The sequence below is a fragment of the Trachurus trachurus genome (assembly GCF_905171665.1).
Source record: "Trachurus trachurus genome assembly, chromosome: 19".
Lineage (NCBI taxonomy): Eukaryota > Metazoa > Chordata > Actinopteri > Carangiformes > Carangidae > Trachurus > Trachurus trachurus.
In genome coordinates, this window is record NC_139913.1 from 19,407,820 (window position 1) to 19,429,629 (window position 21,810).

The window sequence follows — 21,810 nt, forward strand, 5'->3', positions numbered from 1 at the left end:
ATGAAAAACTATATTAAATTAATTTCACCTCAGAGAACAGTCAACAGAATAATCTACTGTACCTGTGATCGTCCATGTCCTCGATCTGCCTCTTGACAAAGCTGTCAATGCGCTTGCGGTACGTCCTGTTAGTGAGACGGCCGACCATGCCCAGCCCGTACGGCCTCTTCTCTCTCGCAAACAGCTTCTTGACAGGAACCACGATCCTCTGTCCCCGCTGCTGCGTGCTGTTGACACTCACCACCTCCTGTTTCAGACGGACCTTAGGTTGGGCCACAGAGCCATCTTTTGTCTTCCGCCAGCCTCGTTCCAAAGGCCTGGGTTGAGGATGAGAGAGGCGAAGGAAAGAAATGCACACCAATGTGTCAGAGGGAGAATGTTTCAATCATTGTTTCAGAAGAGGAGAAGATTCAGTAAAAAATGCTCTAAACCCACAACATGAGATGACTCCTCTCCAGTTCATTCCTATCCAGAGCACTTCCTGTGAGCTCGCTCTCGTCCAGCGGTTTGAGGGCAGCTTCTGATGGCGTCTCAAAAACATCGTCCGCATAGGTGGACAACTCATCAGGCAGGCCGTCCTACAGAGATGACAACAAGTTAAGAAGAAATTCAAAGAATATATTCAGTTTTATACAGGGTACAAATACATGGCAAGAGTAAATACCCCATCACATTATATTATATACGCTCAAACCACAATAGCGTGCTTTCAGTAAACATTTGATCACTTTGTTTTACTTAGTAAAAGCTTGCTGGCATGTGAGCTTAATGATTCTGGTGAAAAACACAATTTGATCAAGCTGTGATTCAATAAATGTATAACCTACTTATTTTGTAGCTTGAGCTCTCAATTATTATTTTTTTGACAGAAACAACCGCAAAAAACAAATTATTTGCGTTTCATCTTGTTAATGCAGGTGAAGAATAATGAAAGGTTAGGCTGTGGATGGGTGTCCACTGCTCACTCTGGTGAAGAAGGACGTGTCCAGCTCATCAGGAAAGTCTACAGTTTCGTCTTCGAAGAAACTAGGAGGCATGAAGCTCCGTCTGCGGTGTCGCCCTGTGGTGCTATCGACTAATGTGCGGCCCTGGCAAACAGAAAAACACAGGTATCAAACTGACGTATAATGACTTTTTCCCCCCTAATAAATCACTCTCATATAATACAATAAAATTGAGAAAACAGATATAAAAAGGTGAGATGTGATGAATTTGCACACAGATAATATACTGTATGAATTGAACTGATTTTTATTTATTTATGTGTCTCACACCAGTTAAGGTGCCCAGCCTATAAGGGCTTACAAGACACAGATTTCCTACTCATAGCCAGCAAACATAATCAGCAGAGTACAAACAAAACCAAACCGCACAGATTGAACATTTCAAATAGATCTGCACATACTGTAGATACTGTAGTTTATCACTGAGACCGCTATGAAAACAGGGTTTTACTGCCAGTAGCAAATTAAACCAACGTGTTCAGCATTATTATCATCATCATTATTATCTCTGCTTTTACAGAGACAGTCAAAAACACAGGGTATACCCTGAGCCTGGCAGTTTATCTGGAGGAATTCCCAGCAGTGCGTGCCACTTTCTAAATACAGTGACCTCTGTGTGTCACTGGATTACCCCTCTACTTAATATTCAGACCACAATCCAGCAGATATCTGAGCATTCGCTGTGTATTATCATGGACCATCTGCTAGGGAAACTCCCCTCCCCTCCACACGCACTAGTAGATACTACTAATGTAACATATATGTAAGAGTTTAATCCACAGCACGACAGCTGAGCTCAGGTTTTACATAACATGCCTACAAACACACACACACACACATGAATACAGGAGCAGGAATGTAGATACACTCAGAAATAAATCCCGTCCATTCATCTGTGTTGAAAACAGAAGCATGTTAGAAAATACCAAATGGAGTTTTTCTAAGAATCTCTCCATAAAATCAAATAATGGAGCTTAATGTGTGCATTATGATTGTGCATGGAAACTCAGAGCAAACTCAAAGTTATAAAGCATTAAAATGTAAAGCATTGTATATCCTAAGCTCAATCTCCTTTTCAGAGAAAACAATCACAGTCTCTTATAGACTGAATTTACTGCTACAGTACTTGACTGTAATGGAGTTAAAGGAGCTCCTAATTTACATTTACATTGTGTAATGTGCAGACGAAATATGCAAATTCAGTTTATGAACACTGGTGCTGGCAGCAGCTTAGACGAGCCTGAAGCACAGGTTTTTGCGAAGCGAAGAGAGCACTTGGGTCATTGGGAGATGTTCGACATAAATTCCACTATATAAACAAAAAGTAACACCTTCATAAGTGCTGCTGCGGCCTTGAGACTCATGACAGCGACAGACTCCCGTTTGCGTCGTCGCGGCAGCCGGTTGAGGGCGGAGCGGGAGCTTGAAAAGGAGCAGAGGGAGGCGGTGCCGGGCGTGATGGGGGTTTGTGGGACACTGAAGCCGTCTACCTCTTCCACCATTCGGAAGGCACGACCCCGGGCCAGTGGGTCTACGATCTGCGCGCGCACACACACACACACACACACACACACAGACAAACACACTCAGTACTTCATCAGAGAAGCCACATACAACATCAATCACACAGCAAAAGAATAGTGACGAGCAGGGATGCACCTATTACAGTAATACACATAGCCTACGAGGGTAGACTGATATATCAAGTGGAAAGAAGCTGTTTTAATTAATTGGTGGGTTTTAGTGACAGGAAACTGGTATTTTATGATTTTTATGATATCACACATGCAGATTGGTGAGGGTGTCCAGCACTGGACATGACTGGTATATCATACCTGTCATACAACGAGCTGATTTTAATGTAATCTATTGATCAGATTGCAGAAATTGTACTAAACCAACAGTGCCCTTATAATAGTGTGTAATAGTGTGCTTTTTGAAATTAAACATTCAAAAACAAAAACATCAGCTCCTTGTATTAGCCATCCAAAACCCATCAATCAAACTATTGGCAAGCTGACCAAGCAAGCACCATAAATGTAATGTGTGAAGGAGAAAGTGAGGGAAAAAGTAGAGGAAGGGAAGTAAAGTTGGAAGAAGTGAGTAGCTGCCCCATTTGTTCCTTGATCCCTGCAAAGTGCCCCTGGCGCTAGCCTACCCTCTGCATGCCATAGTGGTGGTGACTGGGGTGGTGGGGTGGGAGGTAGAGGGGAGGAGGGGTCTCAGTGCTGGCAAGGGAGAGGTTGTCCTGGCTGTGGAGCTCCATTTCCCTCATCACCTGAGCCTTCAGACCCCCATACAGATGGCTGCAGTGCTGCAGGCTCTTCCTCCTCCATCGCTGGGTGCTGTCGCTGTCCTTGCTCACCCCGAACCAGTCAGCCGTACCTCTGAAAGGACGACACACTCTGGTTAGTAATCTTCATATTCTGATGTGTTTGTTTGTGACAGAAATAAATCCAGGTAAACAGGTTAAGTTGTCATTTAATGTTATGAAAGTATTATTTTTGATTTGAGTATCAACAGCAATGCAGCTGGCTCGGTGAGACTCCACTTATCTCCTCAAGTACAACGGTCGGTCACATAAACAAAATGTTGTCATAATGGCTAAATGGCAAAAGCACCACCAGTTCACAAAAAACCTGTCCAATATTCACAAATAATACCAGTGAGATCAGCTAATTCTATCATAGTGATAGTCTGTTTTCACACAAGCATGCAAGATAACAAAAACAGCTAACTTTAATAAAATAATAGAAATAATTGATTTCCCTGTTGTTCCAGTGTTGCTGACATTTATTTAATGCATTATAAGGGAGTAACAGTGCATTGAGCTATATGCTAACTAGCTAATAACCTGCTAATAGCCTACTAACATGCTGATAAAATGTTAGTTTTCGCAAAGATGTTCTATATTGTATCTAGCCTAGAAGGATTTTGGTTTTAGTTTAGCATGATTACTTAGCTAAGCACCACTAATAGCCTACTATTGTGTTGGCCTACTGTTTCTTTTGTAGGTAGTCTACCTATTAAAGAATAAAAGCTAAGTATGTAAGTATTTTTAATTCTGAAAGGACACTCGGCCAAGCCAAACCTACATGTCAACTATCCAAGAAATTTTTTGTATACAATTAGCTTTAGCCTTCATCTGAATATTTGGATTAATAGACAGATTAAAACATACATCATTCCTCATCAGAGGAACAATATGGTGATTAGTTGATTCACTAGCCTACAGCTGGTTGTTGGGGATTAGTTGATTGGTAAATTGGGTCATTTGCTGATTGCCTCCTTGTGTGCACGGATGAAGAGAACCTTGCATCTAAAGAGACATCTGGTTCCACAGGTTTTCTCAATATTGAAAACCTTTGTGAACTGGCACCTTTAATGCTAAACAGCACACCGAAATATATATTCAAAACCTGTGAGTTTGAGTTCCATGTGTAAAAAAGAAAGAGGGCATGTGGGGTGAATAGAAACAAAATACCTTTGGCCACAACACAAAGACAATATACAAAACTAGATTTACTTCAATAGCACAGATCTGCCTTCCAGATGAAGATAAAGCGATGCGATAATGAAGAATCAGGATGGGATATGGGTCAGGATCTGCAACCCAGCTGACAGATGAAAACATTTGAAAGAAATCCCCATGAATTCAGCTCCCCTCAAGTATTTTTTTTTCTCTCTCCTCTCTTTATCTTTCTCTGTGTGTGCGTGCGTGTTTGTGTGGACAGTCGGCCCAGCTTAGAGGGCCTGGATGAAAAACGCCGTCTTGTTTCGTAACGCGGCCTACTGCTCTATGTTCAGTCAGCGGCGAAGAAGCAGATGTTGTCCTGCAGTGGATTACCTGACATGACCGGTCTGTCTGTGTTTTGCATTTAAACTCAATAAATATGCATTCCCTCTGTGCATCTCGGTCCTTTTTTTTCCCCCCTTCCACTAACAGTGCCTGCGTGCCAGGCTGTGTCAACCGATCAGGAGGGGGGAGGCCACGCTGGGGAAACTGTTTGGAGAGCAGGACACTCAGTAATAAACACTCAGCCCTCATCATCAAGAAAGACGCCAGCTGGGGAAGCCTTTTAAGGCTGCACAAGGGCAGGCAAGGGGCGGCGTGGACCTGATTGTTGTAGGAGGAAGAGGAATCTCTTAGAGAGAAGACACAGGTTTGGGAAAACAGAAACACATGGGGGTCAAACTGGGCCTCTCTGAGGAGGAGGAGGAGAAGGAGGAGGAGGAGATGCAATCATAGAGGAGGAAGGGTAGAGCCAGGAGGAGGAGGAAAAAATACTGATGGTAAAATGTGATGTGGCCACTTTGTTAATAGGCCCATTTCAGACAGGATGACAGTTGTTTGAGTTTGTTTAGATAAGCAGCTATTTGTCTGTCCGCACGTGTACCAACAAGCATGTGTCATTTTCACCCACACATCTCAATAAAACATTCATGACAACATAAATCCATCACACATTAAAGATGAAAGCCTTGTTTAACCACATGAACTACCCACTATATCTCAGAGATAAGGCTGGTTCACACATAGCAGCAATCACCTGTAATTACAGTCTTAGACATTTCATCTGTGAGAAAAGACCAAGGGGCAAATCCCACTGAGCAAACTGATGAAAGAAAGTAGAGAAGATAAATGTGGGCATGTTTAATAGGTATTGAGTTTGCTGAATGGATGGATCATTAAAAGAGCAGATTTGATTGTTCCTTCACTACTGCACCTTCCGCTCCATAAGGCTGGGCCGATACTGTGCATCAGTTTACCCAACTGCCATTTATTGACAACAAATGAATTAGTAATAGTAAGTAAAAACAATTCAACATGATCAACTAGCATTTGTTAGCATTCATACTGTACTGACTTATACTGACTTCTTCCCTGTCCTAAAATAAAGGTGTAAAATGTCTTGATTTATGTTTAAATTTAGTTTTTGTGTCATGAAAAGACAAAATGTCTACTGTGGCACAATAAAGATGACCATTAAAAATCAAAATGGTCATGAAATTACATATTCCAGTAACTTTGGCCCAATATTAGTATTATTTACTCATTAACACATGCCAAACTACTCAAAAATCTCAGGTGAAAAACAAGAGCAGTCCTGCTGTCATTGGTGTAAACATGTATTTCAAGATTTTAGTGGAGCAGAACTATGGATGTTTACAAATGTATACAATAAGACAAATATGTTTACAGCATAATTATTACTCCACTGTTCCTGATTATTTCGCTGTTTCAGATATTTCACTCAAAAATTAGAATTAGCTTTTATAATACACAGTTTATCAGTTACACTGTCAACAGCATTGATATGTTAAAGCAGATACAGCCTTAAAATGCTGTTTGGATGGTAACACATAAAACTCATATTCCATATAATGTACAATAAAACATAGATGGTGTTTTACAGCAGTTTTTGCACTATTTTTGACATCTAAGTACAGATTGCTGCTAATATCATTATCTCTCTTGCCTTGGATGAGGTTTTAAAGGCTGGACTGGACTGTTTTCAACAGCAGCTTATTAGTTTAGCACAGAGACTGGAAATGGAGCAAAAATAATGAGCCTGTCTCTACCTGAGGGAAACAAAATTCAACAACTAGCACTAATAAAGATCATTAGTTTACATATATTTCTTGTAATCTACCAAAGAAAGACATAGTCAGGCTAAGTGTTTCTATCTTGTATTATCTAACATAACCACATCAAGGTTGTAGTGTCATATTTACCATAAAGAAAATGGGAGTGCTATTGAGCTTTACATACTTTTGAATTGAGTTTTGAATAACCTTGATCCTTTCACACTTCCACAAGGGTTTTATTCACTATTTCCATTCATTGGCCAACGTGTCACATGTCACAAACATTTTTGATGAGTATTTTCTGCTTCTGTTTCAGCACACTCACCTGTCCACAGAGCTCCAGGAGGGGTTCAGGGTCTGGGTCATACCTGAGGGGGAGTGGGACTGTGGAGCCACGTCGCCTCCATCACCACCAGCATCACTAACATACTGTCCCCGTTTCCCCCCTGACCAGTATTACACCCTGATCCGCTGGACGCAAACCGATCCTCCGCAGATCACACATACAATGTTCCATAAGGGGATTTCCTGAAATCCAGGCCAGCGGTACCTTCGCCGTTACGCAAAGAAAGGATGAACACCACATGTGCAGACCCTGTGTAAGATCCCTGTCCTGCTGCTCTGTCCGTGAGCGGCCGGTTAATAAAAAAAGGCAGGCAAAGATATCCTCCTTCGGACGGCGAGTGGCCCCCGATGTAAAGAGATCCACGGAAGGGACGTCCGCCGGCTGGACCCAGTCATTCAGCGCACAGGGAGTGGGAGGATCTCATATTTTCTGACCTTGGGTCCCAAACACACAACAGAAACAGAAGTTTCCATATGACTGTGTATGTGTGAGAGAGTGTGTGAATGTGTCAGGGTCTGGCAGGCCTCCCGGTATCCATCCTCAAGAAGACGTTGCATAAAAGGATGTGACCTACTGGGCAAAGACGACAGCAGCTCTGGTCCTTGTCAAACTGAATATTCTCCCCCAACGATCACCATCAATGAGGTCCTTCTCTCTCTCTCTCTCTCCTTTCTCTCTCTCTTTCTCTCTCTATCTGCCTTGTTGTGCAGGAGTGTGTGTAAACACCAGTTCTCCCTCTAACATACCAGCACTCCACAGGAAATGGGAGATTAGAAGGAGGGAAAGAAGAGAGATAGAACATCATACACATTAGGAGGGAGGAGAGATGGAGGAAGGGCACTGGGACATGCCTAAACATGACACACACACACACACACACACACACATACAATGGAGAAGGACTACCAGGAGGAGTATGTTCAACCTCTTCAAATCATAGCCCGTAGTGTGAACCGCACCTTGCTTTGTATGGAAGACGTTCGTGTCAGCAGTTAAAAGGATTTCAAGATGAATGGCTCCTTGACATGAAAAATGACTCATGCAAATCTTTCCCGTTGTCCTCCAGATCAACAAACCCCAGGGCGCCCTCCCTGTTACCCTACAAGCCAGTAGTGTGTAGCAAATCACACACAGACAAACACTTTTGTTTGAATAGAGAAAGATTTATCCTGCATTTATAACCTCCTTCAAGTACCTCAGCTAACCCCCAACAACTCAAGTACACACACACACACACAAACAAACTTCTCCTCAATCCCATTAATTCTCTCACAAACATCAAACGAATTAATCCCCCGTCTCTCACACACACACTAATACCTGGCCAGTAAACCAAAGCATGATAAAGTTAAGACGTTAAGACGCTCCTTTGAGGAGAGAGTTTTCTAGGTTTTAGTCTCAGCTCCGTGTTTGAACGCTTACATTCAATTTAAGGCGGTGGGAGGGGCCGCTTTGATGTGGCCCTCATGCTCTGTGAGGCACACACAGTCCCCGGTGAGTAATTGTATTATTTTGTCTGCCTCAAACCATGTGGTGCTGTGTGTCACCTGGACTGACACCGATACACCACTTATGTGCTCTCCTCAAAGCGTCACGGCACAAAGGCACAAAAAGACTCACAGCGCTGGGTTGATTCCAGTCTGTAAATGTTGAGACAAAACCAATGTGGAAAAATCAGTCAAATTTGTTCTTTATCATACTGTAACTCCTTGCTGTGTGGTGGTGGTGCAACACCAGAAAATAGTTTCCTCAACATGCCTTGTGTGTCAATAGTTCATTTCTTTGTTCTGTTTCTGCTGGAGTCATCAAATAACTCATTGGACCTATTTTCTGCAACAGAGCCCGACTTTATTTGTGCTGAAAATACCTGACAGCACATTGTTTGCTTTAGACCTGCACTTGCAGAATTTGTCAGGCCACCCAGGGGGAGATTAAGCTGTGAATAACCGGTTACCTTTGAAGCTGATATGGCACTTGCAGAGCTGAAAAGTTGCCTGTTTACCCAGCAGTTATGGAGTAACATTACAATTTGATTCAAGATACCTGGCAAATAAGAAGTCATTATTCAGGTCCTTTTTGCTATCCACCAAGGTGGACCTTTGTTCAGTTATGGGCATAGGGAATCCTCGTACACATACATATGTGACCAATGTTGTCTGGCCTGCCCTGAGTGGGAGTCGAACCCAGGTCTCCCACACCACAGGCGACAATGCTAACCGTTTCACCAGCACATCTTTTATAGGTGAGTGGGTTTGACTTCAGTACTGGTAACCGCCACACGCGGTACACACACACACACACACACACACATATATATATATATATATACTACGCTACTTTTTTCAGTAACAAGTAATCAAAAAAGTTACTGTTTCCCCGTTATAAGGCCGTTACTGTTACTGACAATAAAATGTGCCATTACTCACCGTTATTTGACTCAAGAAGTGATGTTTTGAAGAAGAAGAATAACTTTTCCTGGTAATTAGTTACTTTTATAATGTAGTAATTCAGTTACTTACTCAGTTACTTTTTGGGGAAAGTGACTAGTAACTATAACAAATTACTTTGTAAAAGTAACGTGCAAAAAGTTTTTTAAAAATGTAAGGAGTGATCTGGCAGTGTGATCTGGCAAACAATAGTATTATTAGTATTGTCATCACTGCCCTTGATATAATCTGAGCCAACACTGTCTAATACCTCAACAACAGCACAGACAGAAACTTCAGACACCTTCAAAGACCCACCCCCCCCTCTCTGTCCTCCATCTCTCCTGTACCTGATGATCTGTTTGGGTATAGATGAACGCCGTCGCGTCAGTATTTTGGGGATGCAGGAGCGCCTTCGAACAGTGGTCACCCTCCTGGGGCTCCTCTGGCCCTTTGGGGGAACTGTGTTGACGCGCTTGAAGCGCACCCTTTTCTCACTTCACACACATCACATCAGGAAGGAGAGGACAGGGAGGCAGTGGGGAAACAGATGTGAAAGAAATAGGTAAAAGGGGGGAAAGAGAGAGAAGAAAAGACAGTTTTGTTAATTTATGTTAAATCAGAAGAGACCACAGCTTTAAAGTTAGTTTTGTTAAAGATTTAAGGCAGAGAATTAGTGAGAAGATCAGATGTGCACATGACGTCACAGGAAATTAGCAGCTGGAAAAGCTCAGTAGAGAAAAGAAGAGAACATCTCAAGTGTGTGTGTGTGTGTGTGTGTGTGTATCTGACCTCTTGATAGACTGTGTGAAGGAGGGAAGTCTCTCCAGAGGAGGTCTGAGGTAGTTGTTTGAAGTTTCCATGGCAGCGATGCAGGTCTGAGGGTTTTCCCCTGGCATGCTGACGCTGCGCAGGCGCTTCACTGGCTGCAACACACACAGCAGAGGATGATGATGCACACACAAACACACACACACTCAGTACCCGGGTCGAGTTTTCAGATTTGTATTTTTTACCTGGGTGTGTGTCGGCGGCGACTCGTCCGGCGTCAGCTGGATGGTTGGGATGTCCAGTTTGAGCCATGGTGGCTTCTTCCTCTGCAGACTGCTGGTTTTGCTCCCCGCCTCATCCATCCTCGCCGCCTCTCCCTACACCTGCCAGCTGGACAACACACGCAAACAGAGGAGTTAGCTAAGCTTTGTGCGACAATTCACACAGTGGGAATATGTTCAGACACAAAAAACGGCAAAAATTTACAACTGTCAAATTAATCCAAAAGCCAAAAAAACCCAAAACTGAGCAGCTTTGCTTAGTAATTACAGACAGAATGTGCACAGATAATGAGCGACAGTAATCCACGGCTCCCGGTGGTGCTGAGCTGACACGCCACAATACATTCACTGCAAAAGTCCAGATAATTTAATGAGCTGTGATAATGGATTATTTTGATTTGGAAAAAGCCACAATTATTTTTTAATTTTATTCTTCAGAACAATGGTTCATTTGTTGAATAAAAACATCCAGATGCTGCATCTGCACATTTGAGTACAACTATAAGAAAAGTGAAAACAAATTCAACTTCATTGTGTGTAAGAGACACTGCAGTGTGTTCACTCCCTGATCAACAACAGACTGTTTGAACTGATTATATGATAAATCTCACAGATTGAACATTTCCTACGTGACAATGTTTTCTCAAATTCACATCTTAGATTAAAACTTGACTGCTCCAGGTGAGGCTCGAACTCACAACCTCGGCATCACTCTGCTGGTTACTGTCTTATAAGTACCGCGCGCTGACCGATTGCGCCACTGGAGCCTCTGCAGTGCTGACAGTCAGGCTGTGTTGTGGAGGGTCAGCAGCAGCTGTGCCTCAGCACCACAAGATGGAGCCAGGACCCTCGACGGTGTGAGTCCGTCCTGCACCACTCAGGAGACAGCAGAACTGTCACATGAGGAGAGACAGACAGGATGCTGTCCCTCACTCCCAGTGTGTCCCAACCTCTTTAAACAGACTTCTCACACAAGCATGTGGTCTGAGTGCAGCAGGCCGCTGATTAACATACAGAGTCTGTCAAACAGAGGGAAAGCCACACAATAGAAAGCCACAGCCTCCACTCATCCTGCTGTGTGCTGGGATTATGGGGAAAGGGTTTATGGTACTTGGAGAGTGAAAGGGGTTTTCCTGTTAGTTTTTCTGTATGGGAATGAATGCAACATCTTTCCTTTTTTTTTTTTTTTTGATTGCCTTGATTGCTGTCTTGAAATGTCAACTTTTTTATTTGGTCTTTTGTATACTTTGTAAAGTTTTTAACTATGCACAATTCTGCAATTTATTCAGTGGGTCTTTTTGGCACCAAATCAGATAAAATTTCTATACTAAACAGTAAACTAGTCGTCATTGGTGCCAAATAATGCAGGTCACCATGTTCAACGCTTGAAGGTCAATAAATATATATGAAACAATTTTTCTGAACATCATTCTGTCCCTTTATAAAACAGACCATGTCAAAAGAATGAATGTCAATGATGCTATATTGAAATCCTGCTTTAACTTTTCTATAGAAATAGTTTTGGCTGCAACATTGTCTTATAAAATCACGCAAACAGATGAAAGAAAGACAAGAGTTGTGATTTCAGATGGATTATTAACTGGTTAACAGGCTTTTGCCTTCACTTCACTATCCAAAAATGGATAGAAAATTCTGGACACAGGCCAGACTTGACGCTGCCAGCAACAAGGTATGTTGTTGTTGTAATTTGTTTGTTTCTTGTTTCTGTATGTGGTAGCAGTGGAACAGACCACAGGCTGATGATTAGCAGGAAAATCAAATCATCATCCGGATGCGCTCGGTGAGGGCTTTCGGTGGGTGTGAGTACACATCCCGCTTCTATGTTTCACTGACTGGCAGCAGCATCTATTCCTCTTTGCTCTTCCCATCGATCATCACTGTGTAACAGCTGAAGGAGGCTGAACAGGGCAGTGGGTCAATAAAAAGCTGGATCAAGCCAGGATGGAACAAGACAACAGGTAACACATACATAATGGTGGATTTCTTCAGTCATTGTCCCTCTCTTCCACATTTTCATATATTTTTTGTATCTTTTGTTGAACACTCGCTCCTCAAAAGGTCTGCAGGCAATGAGAACTTCAACATGAGTACAGAATCTCTGGAGGAGCTGCGATTGTTCGTCACCCTGCTGATGGAGAAGATACTGACTAAGTGCCGTGTTCTCGAGGACCAGAGCCAGGAGGACAGGGTCACTTACATAAAGCACCTGGTGAACCTGACGATGGAGGGTCTCAGGGACACAGAGGGCATCTCCCCTGACCTGTCCATGAAAGACATCAACAAGATCTACAAAGCTGTTGTTAGCGAACTAAAGAAGAAATTCTGTGATGGGCAGCAGCTGGAGACTCAAATTTTCCCACACGACCCAGACTTCGATGCAGTCATTGTGCAGTCTGTGCAGGCTCACATCAAAGCTCAGTTTGCAAAGAAGGATCACACATGCAGGATCATGCTTACGTTTGTTGTCTTCATCGCTGCCTTCGGGGTTTCTATATACAAATTGTTGAAGGTTTCGAAGTAACCTCTCTCCCCTACGCGTCCTCTCTTTTCCTGTCTGCCTGCACATTCACCACGCTATGAGATAACGCAACGTTACGAGACAGAGTTGCTCCCAACGGGAATGCGTATCAGCGGTTTTGCATGAATTTACCTGGAAAACAACTCTGTCTCGTAACGTTCTGTTATTATCTCACCGCGTGGTGAATGTACAGGTCACAACTTGTCCACCAGAGCGTTTTGGAGTTGTTGGATTGTGTATTTGATGAGTTTGATGAGGGAAACCAAGAAATCCCATTAGCCTCCGTAGCGTAGCTCTTAGCAGCTCACGGCTCTGCTCCGCCGTTCTAAAAATAGCTTGCACCGACAATTAAAGGTAACGAACCCACTGCTAGGGATTATGGCAATGGGCCAATTTTCCAAAATGTTGAACTGCACATGTTTGTATTCTACAAATAAATGTGAAGTGAAATGTCTTTTACCTGCTCACTGTGAATCTTTCTAGACCATTTGATCTGCTGAGGTAGGTGAAAAGACACACACAATTAACTGATTAATCACCTGCCACAACAGTAGCAGTGTGTCAGTCATGGAAATCACAATCTGAGAGAGTAAACAATACAAACAGTGACAGACTCGCCATAGAGCAATACAGGCAAATGCCACAACGGCCGCATACAGTATGATGCGGCCAAGGCGATTGCGTGAAGATGCAGCCGTGTTGATGTTGCCACAATAAAAAAAAAAGTGGGTTGGCTGGTTTACGGCCGGCCAGCTCTGAAAGACTGAAAAAACAGTAATATGGTGGCATAAGGGCAGCGTATAGCTCACTTGGTAGAGCAGCCCCCTATAATCAGGAACTACAGTATAGAGCAGCCTGGGTACGATTCCACCCAGTAGAAAATAATTTTGGTGGTCAATGCATTTTCTCATCATCATTGAATGATCACTGCTATAGTTTTAGTGTGGCCTCTCTGCTGTTTACTGTCTGATACTGTGAGTACAGCGAGCTGACAGTTAGCACCATTAGAGCCTCTGCAGTGCTGACAAAGGGACACATGTCAGAGTTGAAGCTGTCTGCAACAGGTTATTTCCTTTTGGTTGTGTTTCTCGTTCTTGTATGCACATGTGGTAGCAGTGGGACAGACCACAGGCTGTTGTTTTGTGATGACTTTCTGTGGTCAGTGCACGTCTCATTTTTATGTTTAACTGACTTGCAGCAGCATCTATTCCTCGTTGCTCTTCCCATCGAGCATCACTGTGTAACAGTTAACTTACAGCAGTAAACTTAGATCTTGGACGGACTTCTGCACTGACATCAACCCAGAGTGAAAAAGAGAAGGAGAGAGAGCTGAAGGAGGCTGAACAGGGCAGTGGGTCAATAAAAAGTTGGATCAAGCCAGGCTGGAACAAGGCAGCAGGTAACACATGTACATAATATAACCCTGGTGGATTTCTTCAGTCATTGTGCCTCTCTTCCACATTCTTATATATATTTTTGTATCTTTTTTCATGTTGAACACTCGCTCCTCAAAAGATCTGCAGTCGTGGAGAACTTCAACATGAGTACTGAACCTCTGGGGGAGCTGAGATCGTTCGTCACCCTGCTGATGGAGAAGATACTGACTGAGTGCCGTGTTCGCGAGGACCAGAGCCAGGAGAACAGGGTCACCTACATAAAGCACCTGGTGAACCTGACGATGGAGGGTCTCAGGAACACAGAGGGCGTCTCCCCTGACATGAAATACATCAACAAGATCTGCGAAGCTGTTGTGAGCGAATTAAAGAAGAAGTTCCGTGATGGGCGACTGCTGGAGACTCAAATTTTCTCACACGACCCAGACTTCGATTCAGAAATTGTGCAGTCTGTGCAGACTCACATCAAAGCTCAATGTGCAAAGAAGGATCATACATGTCGGAACATAGTTTCATGTGTCTGCTCCATTGTTGCCATTGGGTGTGGTATATACAACTTGTTGAAGATTTTTAAGTAACCTCCCTTCCCTACACGTCCTCTCTTTCCCTCTGTGCCTTATCTCCATGACACCATAAGGTCCGTACAGCTCACTCAGTGTAGTGCCTTAAGATGTTTGTGCTATACAAGTAAATGTGAAGTGAAATGTCTTTTATCTGCTCACTATGAATCCTTCTGGACCATTTGATTTGCTGAGGTAGGTGAAAAGAAATCATGCCATTTATGCAGGAACATGCTTTCTTCTTCTTTTGTATGGTTGTGATGGTTGTTATATTCAGAATCCTTTTGAAGGCTTCTAAGATACGTTAAGCTTTTTAACCTCTCTCCCCTACCTCTCTTTTCCACTCTGCATTATTTCCATGATATCATAAGGTCTGTACAACTCACTCAGTCCTGTGCCTTAAGATCTATGTTTGCGCTATACAGTGAAATGTCTTTTATCTGCTCACTATGAATCCTTCTGATCCTTTTGATTTGCTGAGGTGGGTGAAAAGAAAGAAATAGAATGAACTGATTAAACATCTGCCACAAAAGTAGCAATGTGTCACTTATTGAATCACAATCTGGGCAAGCGAACAATACACTCACAACAAGGCTCAAACTCACAACCTGAGCATCACTCTGCTGGTCACTAGCGAGCTGACTGATTGCACCATAGAAGCCTCTGCAGTGCTGACAAAGGGACACAGGCCAGAGTTGAAGCTGTCTGCAACAGGGTCTTTTCTTTTGGTTGTGTTTCTTGTTTTTGTATGTAGCAGTGGCACAGACCACAGGTTGTTGATTAGCAGGTAATTAAACAGCAGCTGATCTTTACATCTGGATGTGCTCTGTGACGACTCTCTGTGGTCAGTTCACGTCTCATTTATAAGTTTCACTGACTTACTTCAGCATCTGTTCCTCTTTGCTCTTCCTATCGAGCATCACTGTAGCAGCTGACTTACAGCAGTAAACTTAGATCTTGGAGAAGGAGAGAGAGCTGAAGGAGGCTGAACAGGGCAGTGGGTCAATAAAAAGCTGGATCAAGCCAGGATGGAACAAGGCAGCAGGTAACACATACATAATATAACACTGGTGGATTTCTTCAGTCTTTGTGCCTCTCTTCCACATTTTTATATATATTTTTGTATCTTTTTTCATGTTGAACACTCGCTCCTCAAAAGGACTGCAGTCGTGGAGAACTTCAACATGAGTACTGAACCTCTGGGGGAGCTGAGATCGTTCGTCACCCTGCTGATGGAGAAGATACTGACTGAGTGCCGTGTTCTCGAGGACCAGAGCCAGGAGAACAGGGTCACCTACATAAAGCACCTGGTGAACCTGACGATGGAGGGTCTCAGGGACACAGAGGGCATCTCCCCTGACATGAAATACATCAACAAGATCTGCAAAGCTGTTGTGAGCGAATTAAAGAAGAAGTTCCGTGATAGGCAACTGCTGGAGACTCAAATTTTCTCACAGGACCCAGACTTCGACGCAGAAATTGTGCAGTCTGTGCAGACTCACATCAAAGCTCAATGTGTAAAGAAGGATCATACATGTCGGAACATAGTTTTGTTTATCGGCTCCATATGTGGGTTTGGGGTTTTGATATTCAAATGGGTGAACCTTTTGAATTAACCTTTCTCCCCTACGCGTCCTCTCTTTCCCTCTCTGCCTTATCTCCGTGACATCATAAGGTCTGTACAACTCACTCAGTCCTGTGCTTTAAGATGTATGTTTGTGTACAGTGAAATGTCTTTTATCTGCTCACTATGAATCCCTCTGGACCATTTGGTTTGCTGAGGTGGGTGAAAAGAATTAAATATAATTAACTGATTAAATACATGTATCTGCCACAAAAGTAGCAATGTGTCACTTATTGAATCACAATCTGGGCAAGCAAACAATATACTCACAACCTAGCATCGCTCTACTGGTTACTGTTTGCACCATTGCAGCCTCTGACAAAGGGACACAGGCCAGAGTTGAAGCTGTCTGCAACAGGGTCTTTTCTTTTGGTTGTGTTTCTTGTTTTTGTATGTAGCAGTGGTACAGACCCCAGGCTGTTGTTTTCCAGGTCAAGCAGACTGTTCACATCCGGATGTGATCTGTGATGACTTTCTGTGGTCATTACTTGTCTCATTTTAAGTTTCACTGACATACTTCAGCATCTGTTTCTCTTTGTTCTTCCTATCGATCATGACTATGTAACAGTTAACTTACAGCAGTAGACTTATTGGAGTGACTTCTGCACTGACATCAACCCAGAGGCAAAAAGAGAAGGAGAGAGAGCTGAAGGAGGCTGAACAGGGCAGTGGGTCAATAAAAAGCTGGATCAAGCCAGGATGGAACAAGGCAGCAGGTAACACATACATAATATAACCCTGGTGGATTTCTTCAGTCTTTGTGCCTCTCTTCCACATTTCAAAATATATTTTTATATATTTTTTTCATGTTGAACCCTCGCTCCTCAAAAGATCTGCAGTCGTGGAGAACTTCAACATGAGTACTGAACCTCTGGAGGACGGACCAGAGGCCGTCATCCTGGAGCACGGAGACAATTCAGCTGAGACAGGAACTCAGTCTCTGCCTCCAGCCTCCACCAGCCCTGAAGACCAGCTGAGATCGTTTGTCACCCTGCTGATGGAGAAGATACTGACTGAGTGCTGTATTCTCAAGGATGAGAGCCATGAGGACAAGGTCACCTACATAGAGCTCCTGGTGAACCTGACGATGGAGGGTCTCAGGGACACAGAGGGCGTCTCCCCTGATATGAAATACATCAACAAGATCTGTGAAGCTGTCCTGAGGGATTTAAAGAAGAAGTTCCGTGACAGGCGGCTGCTGGAGATTCAAGACTTCGAAGCAGCCATTGTGAAGTCTGTGCGGACTCGCATCAAAGCTCATCTTGAAAAGAAGGGTTTTTGGAAGACTATACGGAAAGTTGTGGCTCGCCTTTTCATCACTACGTTCCTGGGTGCTATGGTCAAACTATTGTACACGCTTTTGAAGTAACCTCCCTACTCTATGCCTCCTCTCTTTCCCTCTCTGCCTTATCTCCATGATATCATAAGGTCTGTACAACTCACTCAGTGTAGTGCCTGAAGATGTATGTTTGTATTATACACATAAGTGTGAAGTGAAATATCTTTTATCACCTTCTGGACCATTTGATTTGCTGAGGTGGGTGAAACGAAAGGAATGGAATTAACCGAATAAACATCAGCCACAACAGTAGAAATGTGTCACTTATTGAATCACAATCTGGGCAAGCAAACAATACTCACAACAAGGCTCAAACTCACAACCTGAGCATCACTCTGCTGGTCACTAGTGAGCTGACTGATTGCACCATAGAAGCCTCTGCAGTGCTGACAAAGGGACACAGGCCAGAGTTGAAGCTGTCTGCAACAGGGTCTTTTCTTTTGGTTGTGTTTCTTGTTTTTGTATATATGTGGTAGCAGTGGTACAGACCACAGGCTGTTGATTAGCATGTAATTAAACAGCAGCTGATCTTTACATCTGGATGTGCTCTGTGACGACTCTCTGTGGTCAGTACACGTCTCATTTTTAAGTTTCACTGACTTACTTCAGCATCCTTTTCTCTTTGCTCTTCCTATCGAGCATCACTGTGTAGTAGCTGACTTACAGCAGTAGACTTAGATCTTGGAGAAGGAGAGAGAGCTGAAGGAGGCTGAACAGGGCAGTGGGTCAATAAAAAGCTGGATCAAGCCAGGATGGAACAAGGCAGCAGGTAACAAATACATAATATAACACTGGTGGATTTCTTCAGTCATTGTGCCTCTCTTCCACATTTCAAAATATATTTTTATATATTTTTTCATGTTGAACACTCGCTCCTCAAAAGATCTGCAGTCGTGGAGAACTTCAACATGAGTACTGAACCTCTGGAGGACGGACCAGAGACAGTCATCCAGGAGCACGGAGACGATTCAGCTGAGACAGGAACTCAGTCTCTGCCTCCAGCCTCCACCAGCCCTGAAGACCAGCTGAGATCGTTCGTCACACTGCTGATGGAGAAGATACTGACTGAGTGCTGTATTCTCGAGAACCAGAGTCAGGTGATCAGGATCATCTACATATTGCACCTGGTGAACCTGACGATGGAGGGTCTCAGGGACACAGAGGGCGTCTCCCTTGACAAGAAATACATCAATGAGATCTGTGAAGCTGTCCTGAGGGATTTAAAGAAGAAGGTCCGTGATGGGAAGCAGCTGGAGATTCAAGACTTCGAAGCAACGATTGTGCAGTCTGCGCAGACTCACATCAAAGCTCAACTTGCAAAGAAGGATTATATTTGGAGCATGTTCTCTTTTTTCGTCTTGTTTGGACTTTTTATATACCTACTGTATCACTGAAAGTTTTGACGTAACCCCTCTCACCTATGCGTCCTCTCTTTCCCTCTCCGCTCTATTTCCATATCGTCCGTACAGCTCACTCACTGCTCTGCCTTAACATGTATGTTTATGCTATACAAATAAATTAGAAGTGAAATGTTCTTTTATCGGCTCACTATGAATCCTTAATCTGGACCATTTGATTTGCTGAGGTGGGTGAAAAGAAACAAATTCAATTGATTAAATTGATTGATTGAATTGGTCCGTTTGTTTGTTTTTAAAGTGATTTTGTGTTTATGTGCTTATGTCTTTTATCTGAATCTTTTATGTCCTAATGTAAAGCACTTTGGCTTCCCCTGTGGTTTTTTAAATGTGCTATATAAATAAAGTTGATTGATTGATTGATTGATTGATTGATTGATTGATTGATTGATTGATTGATTGATTGATTGATTGATTGATTGATTGATTGAACATCTGCCACAACAGCAGCAGTGTGTCAGTTATTGAAATCACAATCTCTGAGAGAGCGAACAATACATGATGGAAAGACATGGTATCAACAGAGACAGTGCAGTAGTTGGTATGTCTTCATAGGCTCAAACTGACAACCTCATTAGAGCCTCTGCAGGGCTGACAAAGGGACACAGGCCAGAGTTGAAGCTGTCTGCAACAGGGTCTTTTGGTTGAGTTTCTTGTTTTTGTATGTAGCAGTGGCACAGACCACAGGCTGTTCATGATTGGCAAGTACAACAGGTGACTTTCTGTGGTCAGTTACACATCTCATTTTTAAGTTTCACTGACTTACTTGTTCAGCATCTGTTTCTCTTTGCTCTTCCTATCGATCGTCACTGTGTAACAGTTAACTTACAGCAGTAGACTTAGATCTTGGAGTGACTTCTGCACTGACATCAACCCGGAGGGAAAAAGAGAAGGAGAGAGAGCTGAAGGAGGCTGAACAGGGCAGCGGGTCAATAAAAAGCTGGATCAAGCCAGGATGGAAGAAGGCAGCTGGTAACACATACATAATATAACCCTAGTGGATTTCTTCATTTTTCATCATTGTGCCTCTCTTCCAAATTTTTACATTATATATCGTATATTTGTATCTTTTTTAACATTGAACACTCGCTCCTCAAAAGGTCTGCAGTCAATGTGCTCATCAACATGAGTACTGAACCTCAGGAGAAGCTGCGATCGTTCGTCACCCTGCTGATGGAGAAGATACTGACTGAGTGCCGTGTTCTCGAGGACCAGAGCCAGGAGGACAGGGTCACCTACACAAAGCGCCTGGTGAACCTGACAATGAAGGGTTTCAGGAAAACAGAGGGCATCTCCCCTGACATGGAATACATCAACGAGATCTGCGAAGCTGTCCTGAGGGATTTAGAGGAGGAGTTAAGTGGTGAGGGACAGCTGGAGACTCACATTTTGTCACAGGACCCAGATTTTAATGCAGCAATTGTGCTGTCTGTGCAGGCTCACATTAAAGCTCAATTTGGAAAGAAGTCTCATACATGTAGGAACATGGTTATGTTTTTCTGCTCCATTGCTACCACTGCGTTTTCTATATATGAATTGAATAACCTTTTGAATTAACCTCTCTCCCCTACGCGTCCTCTCTTTCCCTCTCTACCTTATCTCCATGATATCATAAGGTCAGTACAGCTCACTCAGTGCAGTGCCTTAAAGGTGTAGCTACAGAAAAGAAACATGAATTTGATTCCGCTATGGGTCATATAATTAGTGAAATAACTCATCTATCAGACGATGTAGGCCAAACTTTGTGCAAAATTCTATTTTCGAGTAAATCCGTGGTGAAAGTGTTTTTTTTCCGCATTGGATAGTGCAGGCGCACAGATTATACGTTGCCATGTACACGATTCATCAGCCACTAATATTGGATCCGTCATCAGTCAATCCAGCGTCTGAGACACACACACACCGAGCTCGGTCTCGCCCCAAGCTTTGAGTATCCCGCCTGCTCGATAACGACCAGTCAAATTAGTTTTCCTTACTTGGGTAAACTTGCGTGGCAACTCGTGAAAACTCAGCGCGACGAACAGACAAACAGCCATTTCTGTACACCTTTAACATGTATGTTTGTGCTATACAAGTAAATGTGAAGTGAAATGTTCACATTTACTTGTATAGAACAAGTAATCATTCCCCCCCTCTTTGCCTCCCTTTTCCTGTCTCAACTCTCAACTGTCCTGTTAATTAAAGGCAAAAAAGCCCATAAATATAATTTTAAAAAAAGATGTAGCCTACCGGTATGTTTGCACAGAAGTGAAATATCTTTTATCTCCTTCTGGACCATTTGATTTGCTGAGGTGGGTGAAAAGAAAGGAATGGAATTAATTGAATAAACATCTGCCACAACAGTAGTATGTGTCACTTATTAAATCACAATCTGGGCAAGCGAACAATACACTCACAACAAGGCTCAAACTCACAACCTGAGCATCACTCTGCTGGTTACTGTTTGCACCATTATAGCTTCTGCAGTGCTGACAAAGGGACACAGGCCAGAGTTGAAGCTGTCTGCAACAGGGGCTTTTGGT

The 21,810-nt window shown here is 43.1% G+C and overlaps 1 protein-coding gene across 1 annotated transcript in view; it reads right to left on the minus strand.

Moving 5' to 3' along the window:
- The window catches only part of rhbdf1b (rhomboid 5 homolog 1b), a 67,809-nt gene that overhangs the window by 5,560 nt on the left and 40,439 nt on the right, over positions 1-21,810 (minus strand). The window contains exons 2-9 of the mRNA XM_083993688.1: positions 10,382-10,526; positions 10,158-10,291; positions 9,716-9,862; positions 3,163-3,391; positions 2,336-2,542; positions 966-1,088; positions 436-578; positions 63-317 (exon numbers count right to left, since the gene is read on the minus strand). Coding sequence (XP_083849814.1) covers positions 63-317; positions 436-578; positions 966-1,088; positions 2,336-2,542; positions 3,163-3,391; positions 9,716-9,862; positions 10,158-10,291; positions 10,382-10,498 — 1,355 coding nt within the window. The 5' untranslated portion in view covers positions 10,499-10,526. The remainder of the gene's footprint in view (positions 1-62; positions 318-435; positions 579-965; positions 1,089-2,335; positions 2,543-3,162; positions 3,392-9,715; positions 9,863-10,157; positions 10,292-10,381; positions 10,527-21,810) is intronic.